The sequence below is a fragment of the Megalobrama amblycephala genome, linkage group LG7 (assembly GCF_018812025.1).
Source record: "Megalobrama amblycephala isolate DHTTF-2021 linkage group LG7, ASM1881202v1, whole genome shotgun sequence".
Taxonomy (NCBI): domain Eukaryota; kingdom Metazoa; phylum Chordata; class Actinopteri; order Cypriniformes; family Xenocyprididae; genus Megalobrama; species Megalobrama amblycephala.
Genome location: NC_063050.1, coordinates 55461624 through 55477736, shown reverse-complemented (window position 1 = coordinate 55477736; position 16113 = coordinate 55461624). Strand labels below are relative to the sequence as shown.

Sequence of the window (16113 nt, the reverse complement as noted above, 5' to 3'; positions counted from 1 at the left end):
ACTCATGAAATGTCCTCATATTTCATGTTTACGTCGTAATACCAGTCATTATACAAATTTGTGTCCTCAAATCACAAAAACACACACACACACACACACATGTTGGGTTTTCATGTTTTATGGGGACTTTCCATAGACATAATGATTTTAATACTGTATAAACTGTATTTTCTATCCTCTACCCTCTAAACCTTCCCATCACAGAACACTTTTTGCATTTTTACATCAAAAAACATCATTTATTATGATTTATAAACTGTTTTCATTATGAAAACCAAAAAATGTCATGATATTGCCATCTTTGTGGGGCATTTTGTTCTCATAAGGTAGGGTTTACAGGACACACACACATGCACACACACACACACACACACGTGCACACACACTCTCACACACACACTTATAGACATGCGCGCACACAGACACACACACACACACACTCACAGACACATGCACGCACACAGACACACACATACACAGACACACTCACACACACACAGACATGCACGCACACAGACACACACACACAGACATGCACGCACACACAAACACACACACATGCACACACACACACTTAGACATGCACACACACAGACACACAAACAAACAAACATACTCACACACACACACACACACACACACACACACACACTCACACACTCACAGACACATGCACGCACACAGACACATGCATACACAGACATACTCACACACACACATACACAGACACACACTCACAAACACACACACAGACACACTCACAAACACTCACACAGACACACACAAAATAAACACTCTCTCACAAACACACACACACACACACACACACACACACACACACACACACACAGACATGCACGCACACAGACACACACACAAACATACTCACATGCACACACACTCTCACACACACACTTAGACATGCACACACACAGACACACACACAAACATACTCACACACACACACACACACACACACACTCACAGACACATGCACGCACACAGACACATGCATACACACACACACACACACACACACACACACACACACACACACACACACAGACATGCACGCACACAGACACACACACAAACATACTCACAGACACACTCACACACACAACACACACTTATAGACATGCACGCACACACAGACACACACACTCTCACACACATGCACGCACACAGACACACACACACACACACAAACATACTCACACACGCACACAGACACACAGTCTCTCTCACACACAAACACACACAGACACACAAATACATTCAAGTATTAAAGTATTACAATTACTAAAATTACAACTGAAATAAAAATAAAGCTAAACAGACATTAAAAATAATAAAAAAAAAATATTTTCTTTTTTAGAATTACTAAAACAAACTAAAATTAAAATAAAAACTGAAAATATAAACATACTTTAATAGTACATAAATAATACTAAAATAATGAAAAACAGAGAAAATTCTCACTCATATTGTTCACTCCAAAATAGGACTAAAAAAATAAATAAAATAAAAACAGTCCATATGAATCTATATATGGTATATTCCAGTCATATAATAGGTGTGTGTGATGAACATACATAAGCTCTCAAACTTCATTCTTTTCTCTGATGCATCATGATTATTAAATTGATTATTTAAATGCGATCGGAGCAGCTGAGATATTCTGCTAAACTCCTTCTGTCATCCATGGAAAAATAAACCTCATACAGGTTGGGTAAGTAAATAATGACAGAACATTAATTTCCCAGCAGTTGATGTGGGAAAGTGTTCCTGTAGTATGGAAACACGTCTTTCAACAGTGATTCTGAAATTGTTTTCTTGAGAAGAAAATTCTCTGAGGTTCAATTCACCGCAGTGATCAAAGTTGTAAACGTCTTTAACAAAGTCTCAGTTATCAGACTGATTCCAGCTTCCAAAATCCCTTCCAGCAAGTTCCATTTGTTCCAATTCATCTACTTTGAGAAAACTACTGGGAGAAATCAAAGGACATTCGATACGTTTGGCTGTGAGTTATTTAACGTTACAGTGTTTTAGTGATGTTTGAGACCTCAGGAGCACACGTTACGTTACAAATAGATTTCTGGCCAAACTTCCCTAATCTGAGCACAAGTCAGTCCGACCCGCAAACAAATGCAAATTAAAAATACACAAGCTTCCTCAAATCTGCACGCGCCAGAGCTCATCCGAACACACAAACAAACATGGACGCGTCAGGCCCGTGCAACCACCTGCTTCTTATTTTCACGGGTATGAAAAGAGAAGTAGCAAAGAACGAGAGAGAAAGAGAGCTCTTGAATGACTTAATAACGGTTTCCGCTGGCCGTAATCCCGCTGCTATTTCTGGCCGGCGGATCAGAGGGAAGCACGCGGCAGGAAACATTCTGTCCCGCGCTACAGTCCGGCCCGGTTCAGTCCTTTCATCACTCCATCATGCAGCTCAATGCAACGGGAACATTTTATTGCTCAGGGTTTGCTCTTCCATAGCTCAGTTTCTCTGAAAATTCCTTTGCTGAAATTAAAACGGTTTCAAATGAGTCAGCTGTCATCCAGTAAGCTGGACGTCTGATAACAACTGTGAGAGTTCATATGGAAATAACTTTTAAATGTATGAACGCTTGTTTCTGCCAATAAATACAAAAATTAAAAAGGTAATTGCGACTTTTTATCTCACAATTCTGACTTTTTATCTTGCAATTGTGAGTTATAAAGTCAGAATTACGAGTTATAAAGTCAGAATTGCAAGTTATAAAGTCAGAATTGCGAGTCATAAAGTCGGAATTTCGAGTCAAAGTCAGAATTGCGAGTTATAAAGTCAGAATTGAGTGATATAAAGTCAGAATTACGAGTTATAAAGTCGGAACTGCGAGTTATAAAGTCAGAATTGTGAGATATAAAGTCAGAATTACGAGTTATAAAGTCAGAATTACGAGTTATAAAGTCAGAATTGCTAGTTATAAAGTCAGAATTGCGAGTTATAAAGTCAGAATTGTGAGATATAAAGTCAGAATTACAAGTTATAAATTCAGAATTACGAGTTATAAAGTCAGAATTGCAAGTTATAAAGTCAGAATTGCGAGTTAAAAAGTCAGAATTTCGAGTCAAAGTCAGAAATGCGAGTCATAAAATCAGAATTGCGAGTTATAAAGTCAGAATTACGAGTTATAAAGTCAGAATTACGAGTTATAAAGTCGGAACTGCGAGTTATAAAATCAGAATTGCGAGTTATAAAGTCGGAACTGCGAGTTACAAAGTCAGAATTGCGAGTTATAAAGTCGGAACTGCGAGTTATAAAGTCAGAATTGCGAGTTATAAAGTCAGAATTACGAGTTATAAAGTCAGAATTGCAAGTTATAAAGTCAGAATTGCTAGTTATAAAGTCAGAATTGCGAGTTATAAAGTCAGAATTGCGAGATATAAAGTCAGAATTGCGAGTTATAAAGTCAGAATTACGAGTTATAAAGTCAGAATTACGAGTTATAAATTCAGAATTACGAGTTATAAAGTCAGAATTGCAAGTTATAAAGTCAGAATTGCGAGTTAAAAGTCAGAATTACGAGTTATAAAGTCAGAATTACGAGTTATAAATTCAGAATTACGAGTTATAAAGTCAGAATTGCAAGTTATAAAGTCAGAATTGCGAGTTATAAAGTCAGAATTACGAGTTATAAAGTCAGAATTACGAGTTATAAATTCAGAATTACGAGTTATAAAGTCAGAATTGCAAGTTATAAAGTCAGAATTGCGAGTTAAAAAGTCAGAATTTCGAGTCAAAGTCAGAAATGCGAGTCATAAAATCAGAATTGCGAGTTATAAAGTCAGAATTACGAGTTATAAAGTCAGAATTACGAGTTATAAAGTCGGAACTGCGAGTTATAAAATCAGAATTGTGAGTTATAAAGTCAGAATTACGAGTTATAAAGTCGGAACTGCGAGTTACAAAGTCAGAATTGCGAGTTATAAAGTCGGAACTGCGAGTTATAAAGTCGGAATTGCGAGTTATAAAGTCGGAATTACGAGTTATAAAGTCAGAATTACGAGTTATAAAGTCAGAATTGCAAGTTATAAAGTCAGAATTGCGAGTTATAAAATCAGAATTGCGAGTTATATAGTCAGAATTGTGAGATATAAAGTCAGAATTACGAGTTATAAATTCAGAATTACGAGTTATAAAGTCAGAATTGCAAGTTATAAAGTCAGAATTACGAGTTATAAAGTCAGAATTGCAAGTTATAAAGTCAGAATTGCGAGTTATAAAGTCAGAATTTCGAGTCAAAGTCAGAAATGCGAGTCATAAAATCAGAATTGCGAGTTATAAAGTCAGAATTACGAGTTATAAAGTCGGAACTGCAAGTTACAAAGTCAGAATTGCGAGTTATAAAGTCGGAACTGCGAGTTATAAAGTCAGAATTGCGAGTTATAAAGTCAGAATTGCGAGATATAAAGTCAGAATTACGAGTTATAAAGTCAGAATTACGAGTTATAAAGTCAGAATTGCAAGTTATAAAGTCAGAATTGCGAGTTATAAAATCAGAATTGCGAGTTATAAAGTCAGAATTGCGAGTTATAAAGTCAGAATTGTGAGATATAAAGTCAGAATTACGAGTTATAAATTCAGAATTACGAGTTATAAAGTCAGAATTGCAAGTTATAAAGTCAGAATTGCAAGTTATAAAGTCAGAATTGCGAGTTATAAAGTCAGAATTTCGAGTCAAAGTCAGAAATGCGAGTCATAAAATCAGAATTGCGAGTTATAAAGTCAGAATTACGAGTTATAAAGTCAGAATTACAAGTTATAAAGTCAGAATTACGAGTTATAAAGTCAGAATTTCGAGTCAAAGTCAGAAATGCGAGTTATAAAGTCAGAATTACGAGTTATAAAGTCAGAATTGCAAGTTATAAAGTCGGAATTGCGAGTTATAAAATCAGAACTGCGAGTTACAAAGTCAGAATTGCGAGTTATAAAGTCAGAATTACGAGTTATAAAGTCAGAATTGCAAGTTATAAAGTCGGAATTGCGAGTTATAAAATCAGAACTGCGAGTTACAAAGTCAGAATTGCGAGTTATAAAGTCAGAATTACGAGTTATAAAGTCAGAATTGCAAGTTATAAAGTCAGAATTGTGAGTTATAAAGTCAGAACTGCGAGTTATAAAGTCAGAACTGTGAGTTATAAAGTCAGAATTGCGAGTAATTTATTTATATATATATATTTTTTTTACTTTATATCACGCAATTCTGAGGAAAAAAGTCTGACTTGTGAGATAAAAAGTCACAATTACCTTTTTATTTTTTATGTCATGGTGGAAACAAGCTTCCATATAAATGTAGACTTTGGTGTTTAAGAAAATAATTTTGGTTTTGTCTGCTTGTTTTAATCGACTTATTTCCATGAATAAAATCAAACAGCACTAGATTTGGTTGCGCTTTGAATGAGGGATTTTCACACAAGCCTGCTTCCTGTCAAACACGTCTCACTTCCCCTTTTCTGCGTTCTGCTTCCTCCTCGTTACACATACGCAAGGTGCTCGTTTTTCTGTCATTCTCTCTCACACACGCACACATACACCTTTCTCCCATCTGCACCCATGAAGGGGAAGAGAAACTAAGAGGATCTCAGTATTTCGGAGCGGGAGGTCTGTGCTTTCAGATTGGGAAATGTTTTAAACAACAACGCATGAAAAGCAGAAGTGCCAAACTTAGAGCTGTCGTCAGTTGATTTCTCAGAAGATGACTTAAAATTAATACTTTTTTCTCAGCATGGATGTGTTAAATTGATCAAAATTGCAAAAACATTTAGAATGTTACACTCTAAACAACCCAAGTTGGGTTAAAAATGGACAAACCCAGCGGCTGGGTTAAATGTTTGCCCAACATTGGTTGGAAATTAAAAATCAGACACATGATTACTAGAGTCAACAATAATAATCAAAAGGTGAACATTTATTAATAAGCAATTTAATACAGGTTTATTATTTAATTATTCATTAAACTTATTAATAAATGTTTATTAAATATATTGTGGTTAATTTTAAGCGAGTACTAATTGTTAATCAATAGTTAAATTAAACTACCCAGCAATCGGGCAAACATTAAACCCAACCGCTGGGTTAAAACAACCCAATCAAATGCAGCCTTGGTGAGCTGAAGAGACTTCTTTCATAAACATTCACAAATCTTTCCCAATTTTCTGTGGAAATTTAAATCTGCTGCACTCCATAGCCGCTTTCAATGCAAAAACACATCCTGTGTGAATGCCGCTTATTCCTCACTGAAAGCGTAATTAAATTACCCAAAATATTTAATAAATGAATATGCTTCACAGAAGGCACCACACTTGAATGGCATAAAGCGCGGTAATGTTCCAGTATTCAGACTGTGAGAAATGTCAGTGCGCTGCTTTAATTGAAGCAAACGTGTAATTTGAACATTCCTCTGTACAGTAAAAGGGCCAGATATTTACATCTGGCTTCTCTGTAGTATGAAACAAAAGAAACGATGAAAGAGCAAAGAAACATTTGTGGCCCTCACAAGGCTTTTGCTGATTGTTATTGGGGCTTAAACGTTGCCTTCCACTACATGTGTGTGTATGTGTGTGTGTGTGTGGCGGCACGCTCTGGCATGCTTGTCTAAGCTCCAATCAAAGGAGGCCTTGTTCGCTGTATTTGTTATGTCTGAACGTCCGATGATGTGTGATGTGTCCCCACTTCCCCCCGTCACCTGCCAGGAACAAGCAGAACCAATAACAACGTGCCGCACACTCACACACACACACACACACACACACGCTTTCTTCCACTATCCCTGAACTAGTACACACTAATGCAAAAGCACAGCACAAGAGTGTTTGCAGCAAATTCTGATTCATTTTTATAAAATGTTCCTATTCTAGCAAAGCAATTAATGTGATTTTAATATTTAGGACGGATGAAGTCCTATGAATAGAATAGAATAGAATAGAATAGAATAGAATAGAATAGAATAGAATAGAATAGAATAGAATAGGGTTTCCCAAACTGAGGTTTCTGAGACAACAGAGAGTTCATGAGTTGATAGAAAGCTAATAATTAATGAAATGATAAATGTGAAATTAAAATAATCATTAAAAAAAACAGCATTTAATATAAAACTCAAAACTCCATATATATATATATATATATATATATATATATAAAATGTAAAATGTAAAATATTTTTTTATTATATTTTAACATAATAAAAAATGAATATATATATATATATATATATATATATATATATATATATATATATATATATATATATATCAGCATCAGAGAACTGTGAATATACAAATATGTTGTTTCATTACTGGAATATATGAACTTAAAATCTCAGGGGGACTTTAAATATTTTAGATCAAATGTCTTTGGTTGACAAAAAAGTTGTTGTTGTTGTTTTATTTGATTTTTGCTTTATTTAACCAGGAACCTAAAAAAGTAACCAGGAAATAAAATAAAAAAGTTTGGGAATCCCTGCATTAGAGGAATAAAAACTGAAGAGCAGAAAACAATCAAATAGAAAAATCAAAGACTGTGACTAGAACAGGGGAGTAGAATATAGAATGTAGAATATGGAATAGAATAGGACAGAATAAAATTGAATAGAATTAACACACAGGTCTACCCTCGAGAGAGATGCGCGTCAGGTACAGAGAGGTTCTGCGGTCTAACTCACCGGGAATCTGGCTGTGGGCGGGGCTGCTGAAGGGGGCGTGTTGAGGGCGGGGCGGGGGTTGGGGGCGGGGCCGTGGTGTGGACTGCACCGCATGGCACTTCGCCTCAACTGCTCAGAGAAAGCTAACGCGCCTGGCTTTACCGCTTCATCCGGCTTCTGTCGGTGGCCTGGACACACACACACACACAGAACGGAGATGAGAGAGAACGATTTAGTTACTGACTGTCCATTAACAGAATCAAAGCCACTTAAACACACAAACACAAACTATTAGACATACACCATGATCTGAGCACCAGTGCTGGGTAGATTACTTACAAATTGCAGTCAGTTGCTATGGAAGCTTGTTTCCGACACTGAATAAAAATAAAAAGTTAAGTGTGACTTTATTTCGACTTTTTCTCTCAGAATTGCGAGTTTATATTTTGCAATTATGACTTTATATGCGAGATAAAAAGTTCGCAATTATCTTTTCGATTGTTTTATTCTGTGGCGGAAACAAGCTTCCATAAATTGCATGATGAAAATTGTAGTTAGTAATGTAATCTATTGGATTACAAATATTAGGTAATGTATTGTGATTACTTTTTGATTACTTCTGACCCAACTTATTTGACAAAAAAAAAAGTTAAAAAAAAGTAAAATCATATAGAAGTGCATTAAACATTAATTTGGTTTGTGAAATAACTGCAGGAGGGTTTGTGAGTTGATGAAAAGCTAATTAATGAGATCATAAAAATGTAAAACGAAAAAACATAAAAATGAGAGTTGATATGTTTTTGTGTGTATCTGTATGTCATTGTGACAATTATTTGATATCGGAGAACCGTGAACATGCAAATGTGTTATTAAATTATTGAAATATTAAAGTAATATTAACTTAAAATAATTATAGACACCTGACTAGTGGCTGATGTGTAGATTTCCACAAAATTGGAAGGCTTTGCCAATGTTTATAAGTGCTAGGATTTTTTGAAAGAAAAAAAAAAAATTGTGTGAATGATATGTAATCATGTAATCCATAAAAAAAGTAACTAAAAAGTAATTTTTGGAATCTGATTACATAATCCAGATTACATATAATCAGTTACTACCCAGGCACTCATGTAATCCATTTTGGAGTCTGATTATGTAATCCAGATTACATGTAATCCATAAAAAGTAACTGTAATCTGACTTTTAAATTGTAAACTTAATTTTGGAGTCTGATTATGTAATCCATATTACATGTAATCCATAAAAAGTAACTGTAATCTGACTTTTAAATTGTAAACTTAATTTTGGAGTCTGATTATGTAATCCAGATTACATGTAATCCATAAAAAGTAACTGTAATCCGACTTTTACATTGTACACTTAATTTTTGGAGTCTGATTATGTAATCCAGATTACATGTAATCCATAAAAAGTAACTGTAAGATGACTTTTAAATTTTAAACTTAATTTTTGGAGTCTGATTATGTAATCCAGATTACATGTAATCCATAAAAAGTAACTGTAATCTGACTTTTAAATTGTAAACAATTTTTGGAGTCTGATTATGTAATCCAGATTACATGTAATCCATAAAAAGTAACTGTAATCCGACTTTTAAATTGTAAACTTAATTTTGGAGTCTGATTATGTAATCCAGATTACATGTAATCCATAAAAAGTAACTGTAATCCGACTTTTACATTGTACACTTAATTTTTGGAGTCTGATTATGTAATCCAGATTACATGTAATCCATAAAAAGTAACTGTAAGATGACTTTTAAATTTTAAACTTAATTTTTGGAGTCTGATTATGTAATCCAGATTACATGTAATCCATAAAAAGTAACTGTAATCTGACTTTTAAATTGTAAACAATTTTTGGAGTCTGATTATGTAATCCAGATTACATGTAATCCATAAAATGTAACTGTAATCCAACTTTTAAATTGTAAACTAAATTTTTGGAGTCTGATTATGTAATCCAGATTACATGTAATCCATAAAATGTAACTGTAATCCAACTTTTAAATTGTAAACTAAATTTTTGGAGTCTGATTATGTAATCCAGATTACATGTAATCCATAAAAAAGTAACTGTAATCCAACTTTAAAATTGTAAACAATTTTTGGAGTCTGATTATGTAATCCAGATTACATGTAATCAATTACTACCCAGCACTGCTGACCACACACACACTTCTGTACATCTCACGTCCTACTAATGATGGTGAATGACGTGAGAGGAGATGAGACAAGAATGTCACTGCTCCAGTAGGGGGCGCTGTGGTGTCTGATGTGTGTGTGTGTCTGGCTTTGACCTCACACATAGAGACCGGGATTAATGATCACAGGCGATGAGAGAAAAAGGCAAACGGAAAGGAACAGAAAAGACGCGGCTCGCAGCTGTGTGAAACCATCAGCCGCACTCATCCGCACACTCGTCGGCGCACGCGAGGGGAGGAAGTCCTGCTGAAATCAGAGAGCGCGTCTGAGCGCTTTGAAGATGAGGCCAGCGCATCCCGCCAGACAGACCCAGAATATGCGGGGTGGCGCCGTCCGATGGATTCCCGACCGGAATAACGGACCAACGGGGAATAGACCCGCCACGGACACCAACACGAGCGCACAGCGTGATACGCGTTCATATAAAGACACGCTATTAAAACACACACACTTTACACTAGTGTGACCAACAGAAACTACATTAAAAACTAAATGATTCAGACACATACCAGTACAAATAATACAAATAAAGTAATCTGGCAGGAGATATGCTTTTTAATGCAATATCAAAGTCCTGGCATTTTAATAATGTAACATTTTAATAATAATATATTATTATTAAATTAATATAGTCACTACATTAATAATAACAACAATAATAAACTTAAAACAAAGTAAATATTATTGTATTAATTAATCATTATAATTATTAAAGTACTATTAGTATTAGTATTATTAATAACAATATTGGAAAAACATAATAATAATACTTTAGTAATTATAATTATATTTAATAATAATATTTATTATGTATTAATATGTTATTATTATGTTTTTCATTATTTTTAATACTATTAGTAATTATAATAATTATTTTGAAAAAAAAAAATGAAATACAAATTTAATTATTAATTATAATAATAATAATAATGAAAACCATAATAATAACATCTTAACACATAATAAATATTATTAGTAAAAATAATTATAATTACTAAAGAATTATTTTTTCATTATTATTAATTTTATTAATACTACTAATAATACTTTAGTAATTTATGAATTTATGACAACAACAATAATAATAATAAACTTAATACATAGTAAATATTATTGTATTATTATAATTCAAATTAGTATTATTATTAATACTAATAATACTTTAGTAATTATAATGATTTTTAATACATTAATTATTATTAATTTAATAATAATAAATGAAAAACGGAAAAAAACATCTAAATTCATAATAAATATTAGTAAAAATAATTATAATTGCTAAAGAATTATTTTTTTCATTATTAATATTATTAATAATACTTTAGAAATTATAATAATTAATTAATACAACAATAATAATAATAATAATAATAATAATAATATTATTATTATTATTAGTAGTAGTAGTAATAATAATAACTAATAATAATAAAATAAAATAAAGTTAAAATAAAAAATAGATTATTATGTACTATGTTTTTTTTTTGTTTTTTTTTTTCATTTAAAATATTATTTTGAATAAAAAAAACAAAAGTGCCATGGGGTTTCTTTGAGGTTCCTTGGAATACAATCTAAATACCATGATATATACATATGGTAAACATTCAGTATTATAGTATTTACCAACATACTAACCAGTCTTAAATCTCACCAGTTACTTGTTTAACTGACTGAAATCACAACAAAGACAAAATAAAACACCATCCTGCAACCAACACACCATCACGACAACAGCCAAACCACATCAAACTCGTCCACAGCTTTAGCTGATTTACACTGATGAAATGACACTGATAAGATAATAATAAAAACACTCGTTGGTAGAACATATATTACACCTCTGAATGCAAGTATGGCCCTAAAAAGTATTTTAACACTTAAAAATGTCTGAAGGTCTACTAAGTGTGATGCAAGTGTGCAAATACTACACACATTCATGCCATGATAGTGATCGATAACATGTTGTGAAGTGCGCGGTCACTCACGGCGTGGTTCTCGGGGTCCGTCCACAGTGATCTTGATGGCTCTCTGATAAGTGGCCACCTGAGGAGGGTTCGTGAAGACGGTGATGGTGAGAGTGAAGCTCTTCCCTGACAAACACAAACAAACAGAAATTCAGCATTTATCAGTTGCTGCATGTCAAATGTGTTCATTTAAGGAGTGCGAGACTGTAAAACACAGGCGAGACGAGACTGAGCTTGGATGAAGACATTACGGCTGATCTATCTGATGGACGGCTGTCGTCATGAGTGCACATGCCACAATAAAAAACCCACAATCAGACACAGAAGGGAATTTAAAGTCACTTCTGTTGTGTCCTTAAACAGAGACAGAGTTCAGGCAGTACAGCCGAGACATGGGCCAAACACCACGTCATGTGACCGCGTCCCCAAATAAACAGAGGACACATGGAGGATCTCGAGGAGAGAGAGAGTCTGAAATAATTCAGTGAGATATTGAGAGGAGCCACGACATAAAAACGGGCAGATTTCACCCCTCATAAACACTTTCACACACACACACACACACACACACACTCACAAAATCAGTCAAGATTGCATTTCAAAAGTAAAAGGAAAGAAATATTATTTTGCATAAAGAAAATACAGTCTTTTTAGGATGTTTAGGATTCATTATTTTAAATTAAGCGCATTTCACCACCTAATTATCATCACTTTAATGCAAAAAGTCTTATACTGTAAAGCAAAATAAATACATGAAAAACCAAACATGCTAATTGTGCTGCTTTTAATTGATATCATTATATTTCAGTAATGAGAATCACCACTGATCATAATAAAAATTACAATAAAAAATCCAAAGTTATGGGTAAAAACATGCTTAATTGTCATGAAAATAATGCTGAAATGCAAAAACTCTTATTTTTTTTATGTAAAAAATAAAATAAATAAATAAATAAATATAATATAATATATATATATATATATATATTTATAATCTCTTTCCATAGAAAATCATCTAACCATCTTTTAAGGCTGCATTTATTTTATCAAAAATACAGTAAAGTTCTGAAATATTATTACAATGTAAAACAGCTGTTTTCTATGTGAATATTTAGTAAAGTGTAATTTATATCCTGTGATCAAATCAGAATTTTCAGCATCATTACTCCAGTCTTCAATGTCACATGATCTTTCAGAAATCATTCTAATATGATGATTTGCTGCTCAAGAAACATTTCTGATTATTATCAATGCAATTTTGAGTGTTTTAAAAAGTCTTTTTGGAAAACTGCCATTTAGCTCTCACTAATTCACACAATGGGCTGCTTGATTCAACAAACTCACTCAAATTATAATAAGATGCAAGATTTTTGCTCGCGGTTTCATAATGAGCTGTTTCTCATGTTTTGACTGACATTATTGGACGAGACGTGCATATGTGCCAAACTACATAAACCTGGTTTGACTACGAGCACTGGGAGGATTATGGGAGCTGTACCCACAATTCCTGATGCTTTCACCTGTCACTCATCGCTATGACGATGAGATGGACCCCAGGGAGGCGTCCGTTTGAATGCCAGCAGCAGGTTTGAGTTACACAGCACTAAACGGGCCTAAGATCGCCGGCCAAAGCAAGGTACGGTTACACACACACGCGCTAGAAAAATAGAGCTGGGAAAAACTCCAAGCTGTTCCCCAAAATATGACAAACTACGGGTTTGACCACACACATATGCACAGATGTGCAGACGCACACGCAAACACGGGCCGCGCCAAGGATCAGCGCTCGAGTCCGATGCCAGGTGCTATTCTGAGCGCAGTCGCTGTGACAACACCGATCCACTTCTGTCTGCGATGATCTCACACAGACACAAACAACACACAAACATCACAGCACATCCAGGGGAAACGCTGTAATACTGCGCTAATAATCTGCATTGACATTCAGTTTACAAAAAAGTACCATGGTATTCTTCAAAATGCATTGGAGTACCACGTTATGTGTCAAATTGCAGTATTACTACTGTGTTTTTTTGGAAAATACCATGTTTTTGGACATGGAATTGAAGTACCATGTAAATAATACCACAGTAAACCCTTAAAAACGTACTAAAATTGATGTACCATGGCATTTCTATGGAAATCCAAGGTACTTTGAAGCATTAATATGGTAACTGTGTGTTAAAATACAGTATTAAAGTGTTTTTTGGACCCAGTACCATGATTATACCATGCATTTGGAGAAGCAGCATGGTATTCTTTGAAGAACCATGTAAATACCATAGTAAACCCTTTAAAAACTACAATGATAGTATCAGATGGCAATACCATGGTATGTTGAAATATACTAAATGGTACTAAAATGTACGTACCATGGTATCGCTATGGAAATCCAAGGTACTTTCAAGTACTACCGTGACACATGAATATGGTAATCATGTGTTAAAATCAGTGTTGGGCACGTTACTTTAAAAAAGTAATTAGTTACAGTTACTAGTTACTTCTCACAAATAGTAACTGAGTTACATCATTATAAAAGTAACTAATTACCTAGGGAAAGTAACTATTGCATTACTTTAAATATTTCAATTAACTTGGACGCCCCCAATATTCAATATAAGTCTAAAAATAAATTATTATTTAAGTAGGCCTATGTTATGTTTTTGATTTATGAAAAGTGAACAGCATGAGTAAGATGATGCATCATAAGATGCACAATATATCAGGAGTCATGCAGACATGATTTTGATCACTTTATTAAGTTTCTGTTTTGTAGAAAGCCTTTCTTTAAAGTGAATTTCGTTTTGTAAAAATTGTATCTTAATTTTAATCAATGTTTCATCAACCAATTGTCTGGATTTAATAAATAAGAAGCAAATATAGCAGAAAATATAATCATGACACGGAGGCGCCGGCACGATCACTTGAGCTTGTCTTAACAGGCTAAATGAACCAAAACTCAGCGTACAGACTTGAGAAATATATCTATAGAAAGCTTGAAATGTCTACTTTTAAATGAAATAATTCAAAATGAAAAGAAATAGGCTGCTCTCTGATTATGTAATCCGAATGAGATGTGCATTTTCTCTCTAAGCGTGTCCACATGCGGAGATGATGATGCCGACACTGATTCAGAAAACATTTCTCCTTGCTGTTTTTGTCACATTCATAAGTATTACTTTTGCTGGTTCTTTATGGCAAGCTTTAGTGCTATATAACCTATATTACGTAAACACTATGGTTTATTCTCTCCAGTATTTAAGAAATCAAATTAATATAAATGTGATTAGTCAACTAATGGCTTAAATGAACAACTACTAGTCGACTACAAAAACTTATTTCACATATTTTTGATCCAACATGTCACAAAGGGTGTTCTGGTTTGAGCTCGCGCTTTGCTTGCATGCTCTGACACACACACACACACACACACACCGAGCATCGTACATTTTTATCAGTTTAAAATTATATTTGTGTATGACTAACTTGTACTATTTCTTTACAACAAAACGCTTTGCAGGTCTATCATCTCTACTCACTTAGCATGTGTCCCACCCCAACACACACCAGAGAAACAACTTTGCAGGTCCTATGGCTGAGAGAGAGAGAGCCTCGGATGAAAACCGCTTCAGTGAGCTCAATTATAGTAACGCAGCACTTTTTTGTCAGTAACGGTAATGGCGTTGTAACGGGAAAAAGTCATTTGTTTAATTACTCGTTACTGAATAAAGTAACGCCGTTAGTAATGCCGTTATTACCATCACTGGTTAAAATACAGTATAAATAATTCCTGGTACCATGATTATACCATGTTTTTTGAGATGCAGCATTCTTTGAAGAATCATGTAAATACCATAGTAAACCCTTTAAAAACTGTTTTGATAGTACCACAGTATTTTGAAATATACTGAATGGTACTAAAATTAATGTACCATGGTATTTCTATGGAACTCCAAGAATACCATGATACCTGTCCAAAAAACATGGTAGTATCATATCGTGGTACTTTTTTGCAAGTGAATGAGTGTGGTAAATCATCAGCATCATGTTATTACCCTGATTTTTTTTTTTTTAACATGGCACTACAGTAAAACTATAATGATAGAAATAAAAAAAATCATATTAGAGAAAATAAGAATAAAATAAACACCAAAAATACATCTGCTCAAACCGAATGGTCATTAAAAATAGTGAAGACCTCTTCAAACAAATAACGCGTTAGTGAAATCACATCGGGCC

General features: G+C 33.9%; 1 protein-coding gene across 1 annotated transcript in view; it reads right to left on the bottom strand.

Annotated features, from left to right (window-relative positions):
• The window catches only part of runx1 (RUNX family transcription factor 1), a 151735-nt gene that overhangs the window by 5222 nt on the left and 130400 nt on the right, over positions 1–16113 (bottom strand). The window contains 3 exon segments of the mRNA XM_048198166.1: positions 7710–7739; positions 7742–7876; positions 11896–12000. Of these exon segments, the coding sequence (XP_048054123.1) occupies positions 7710–7739; positions 7742–7876; positions 11896–12000 (270 nt within the window).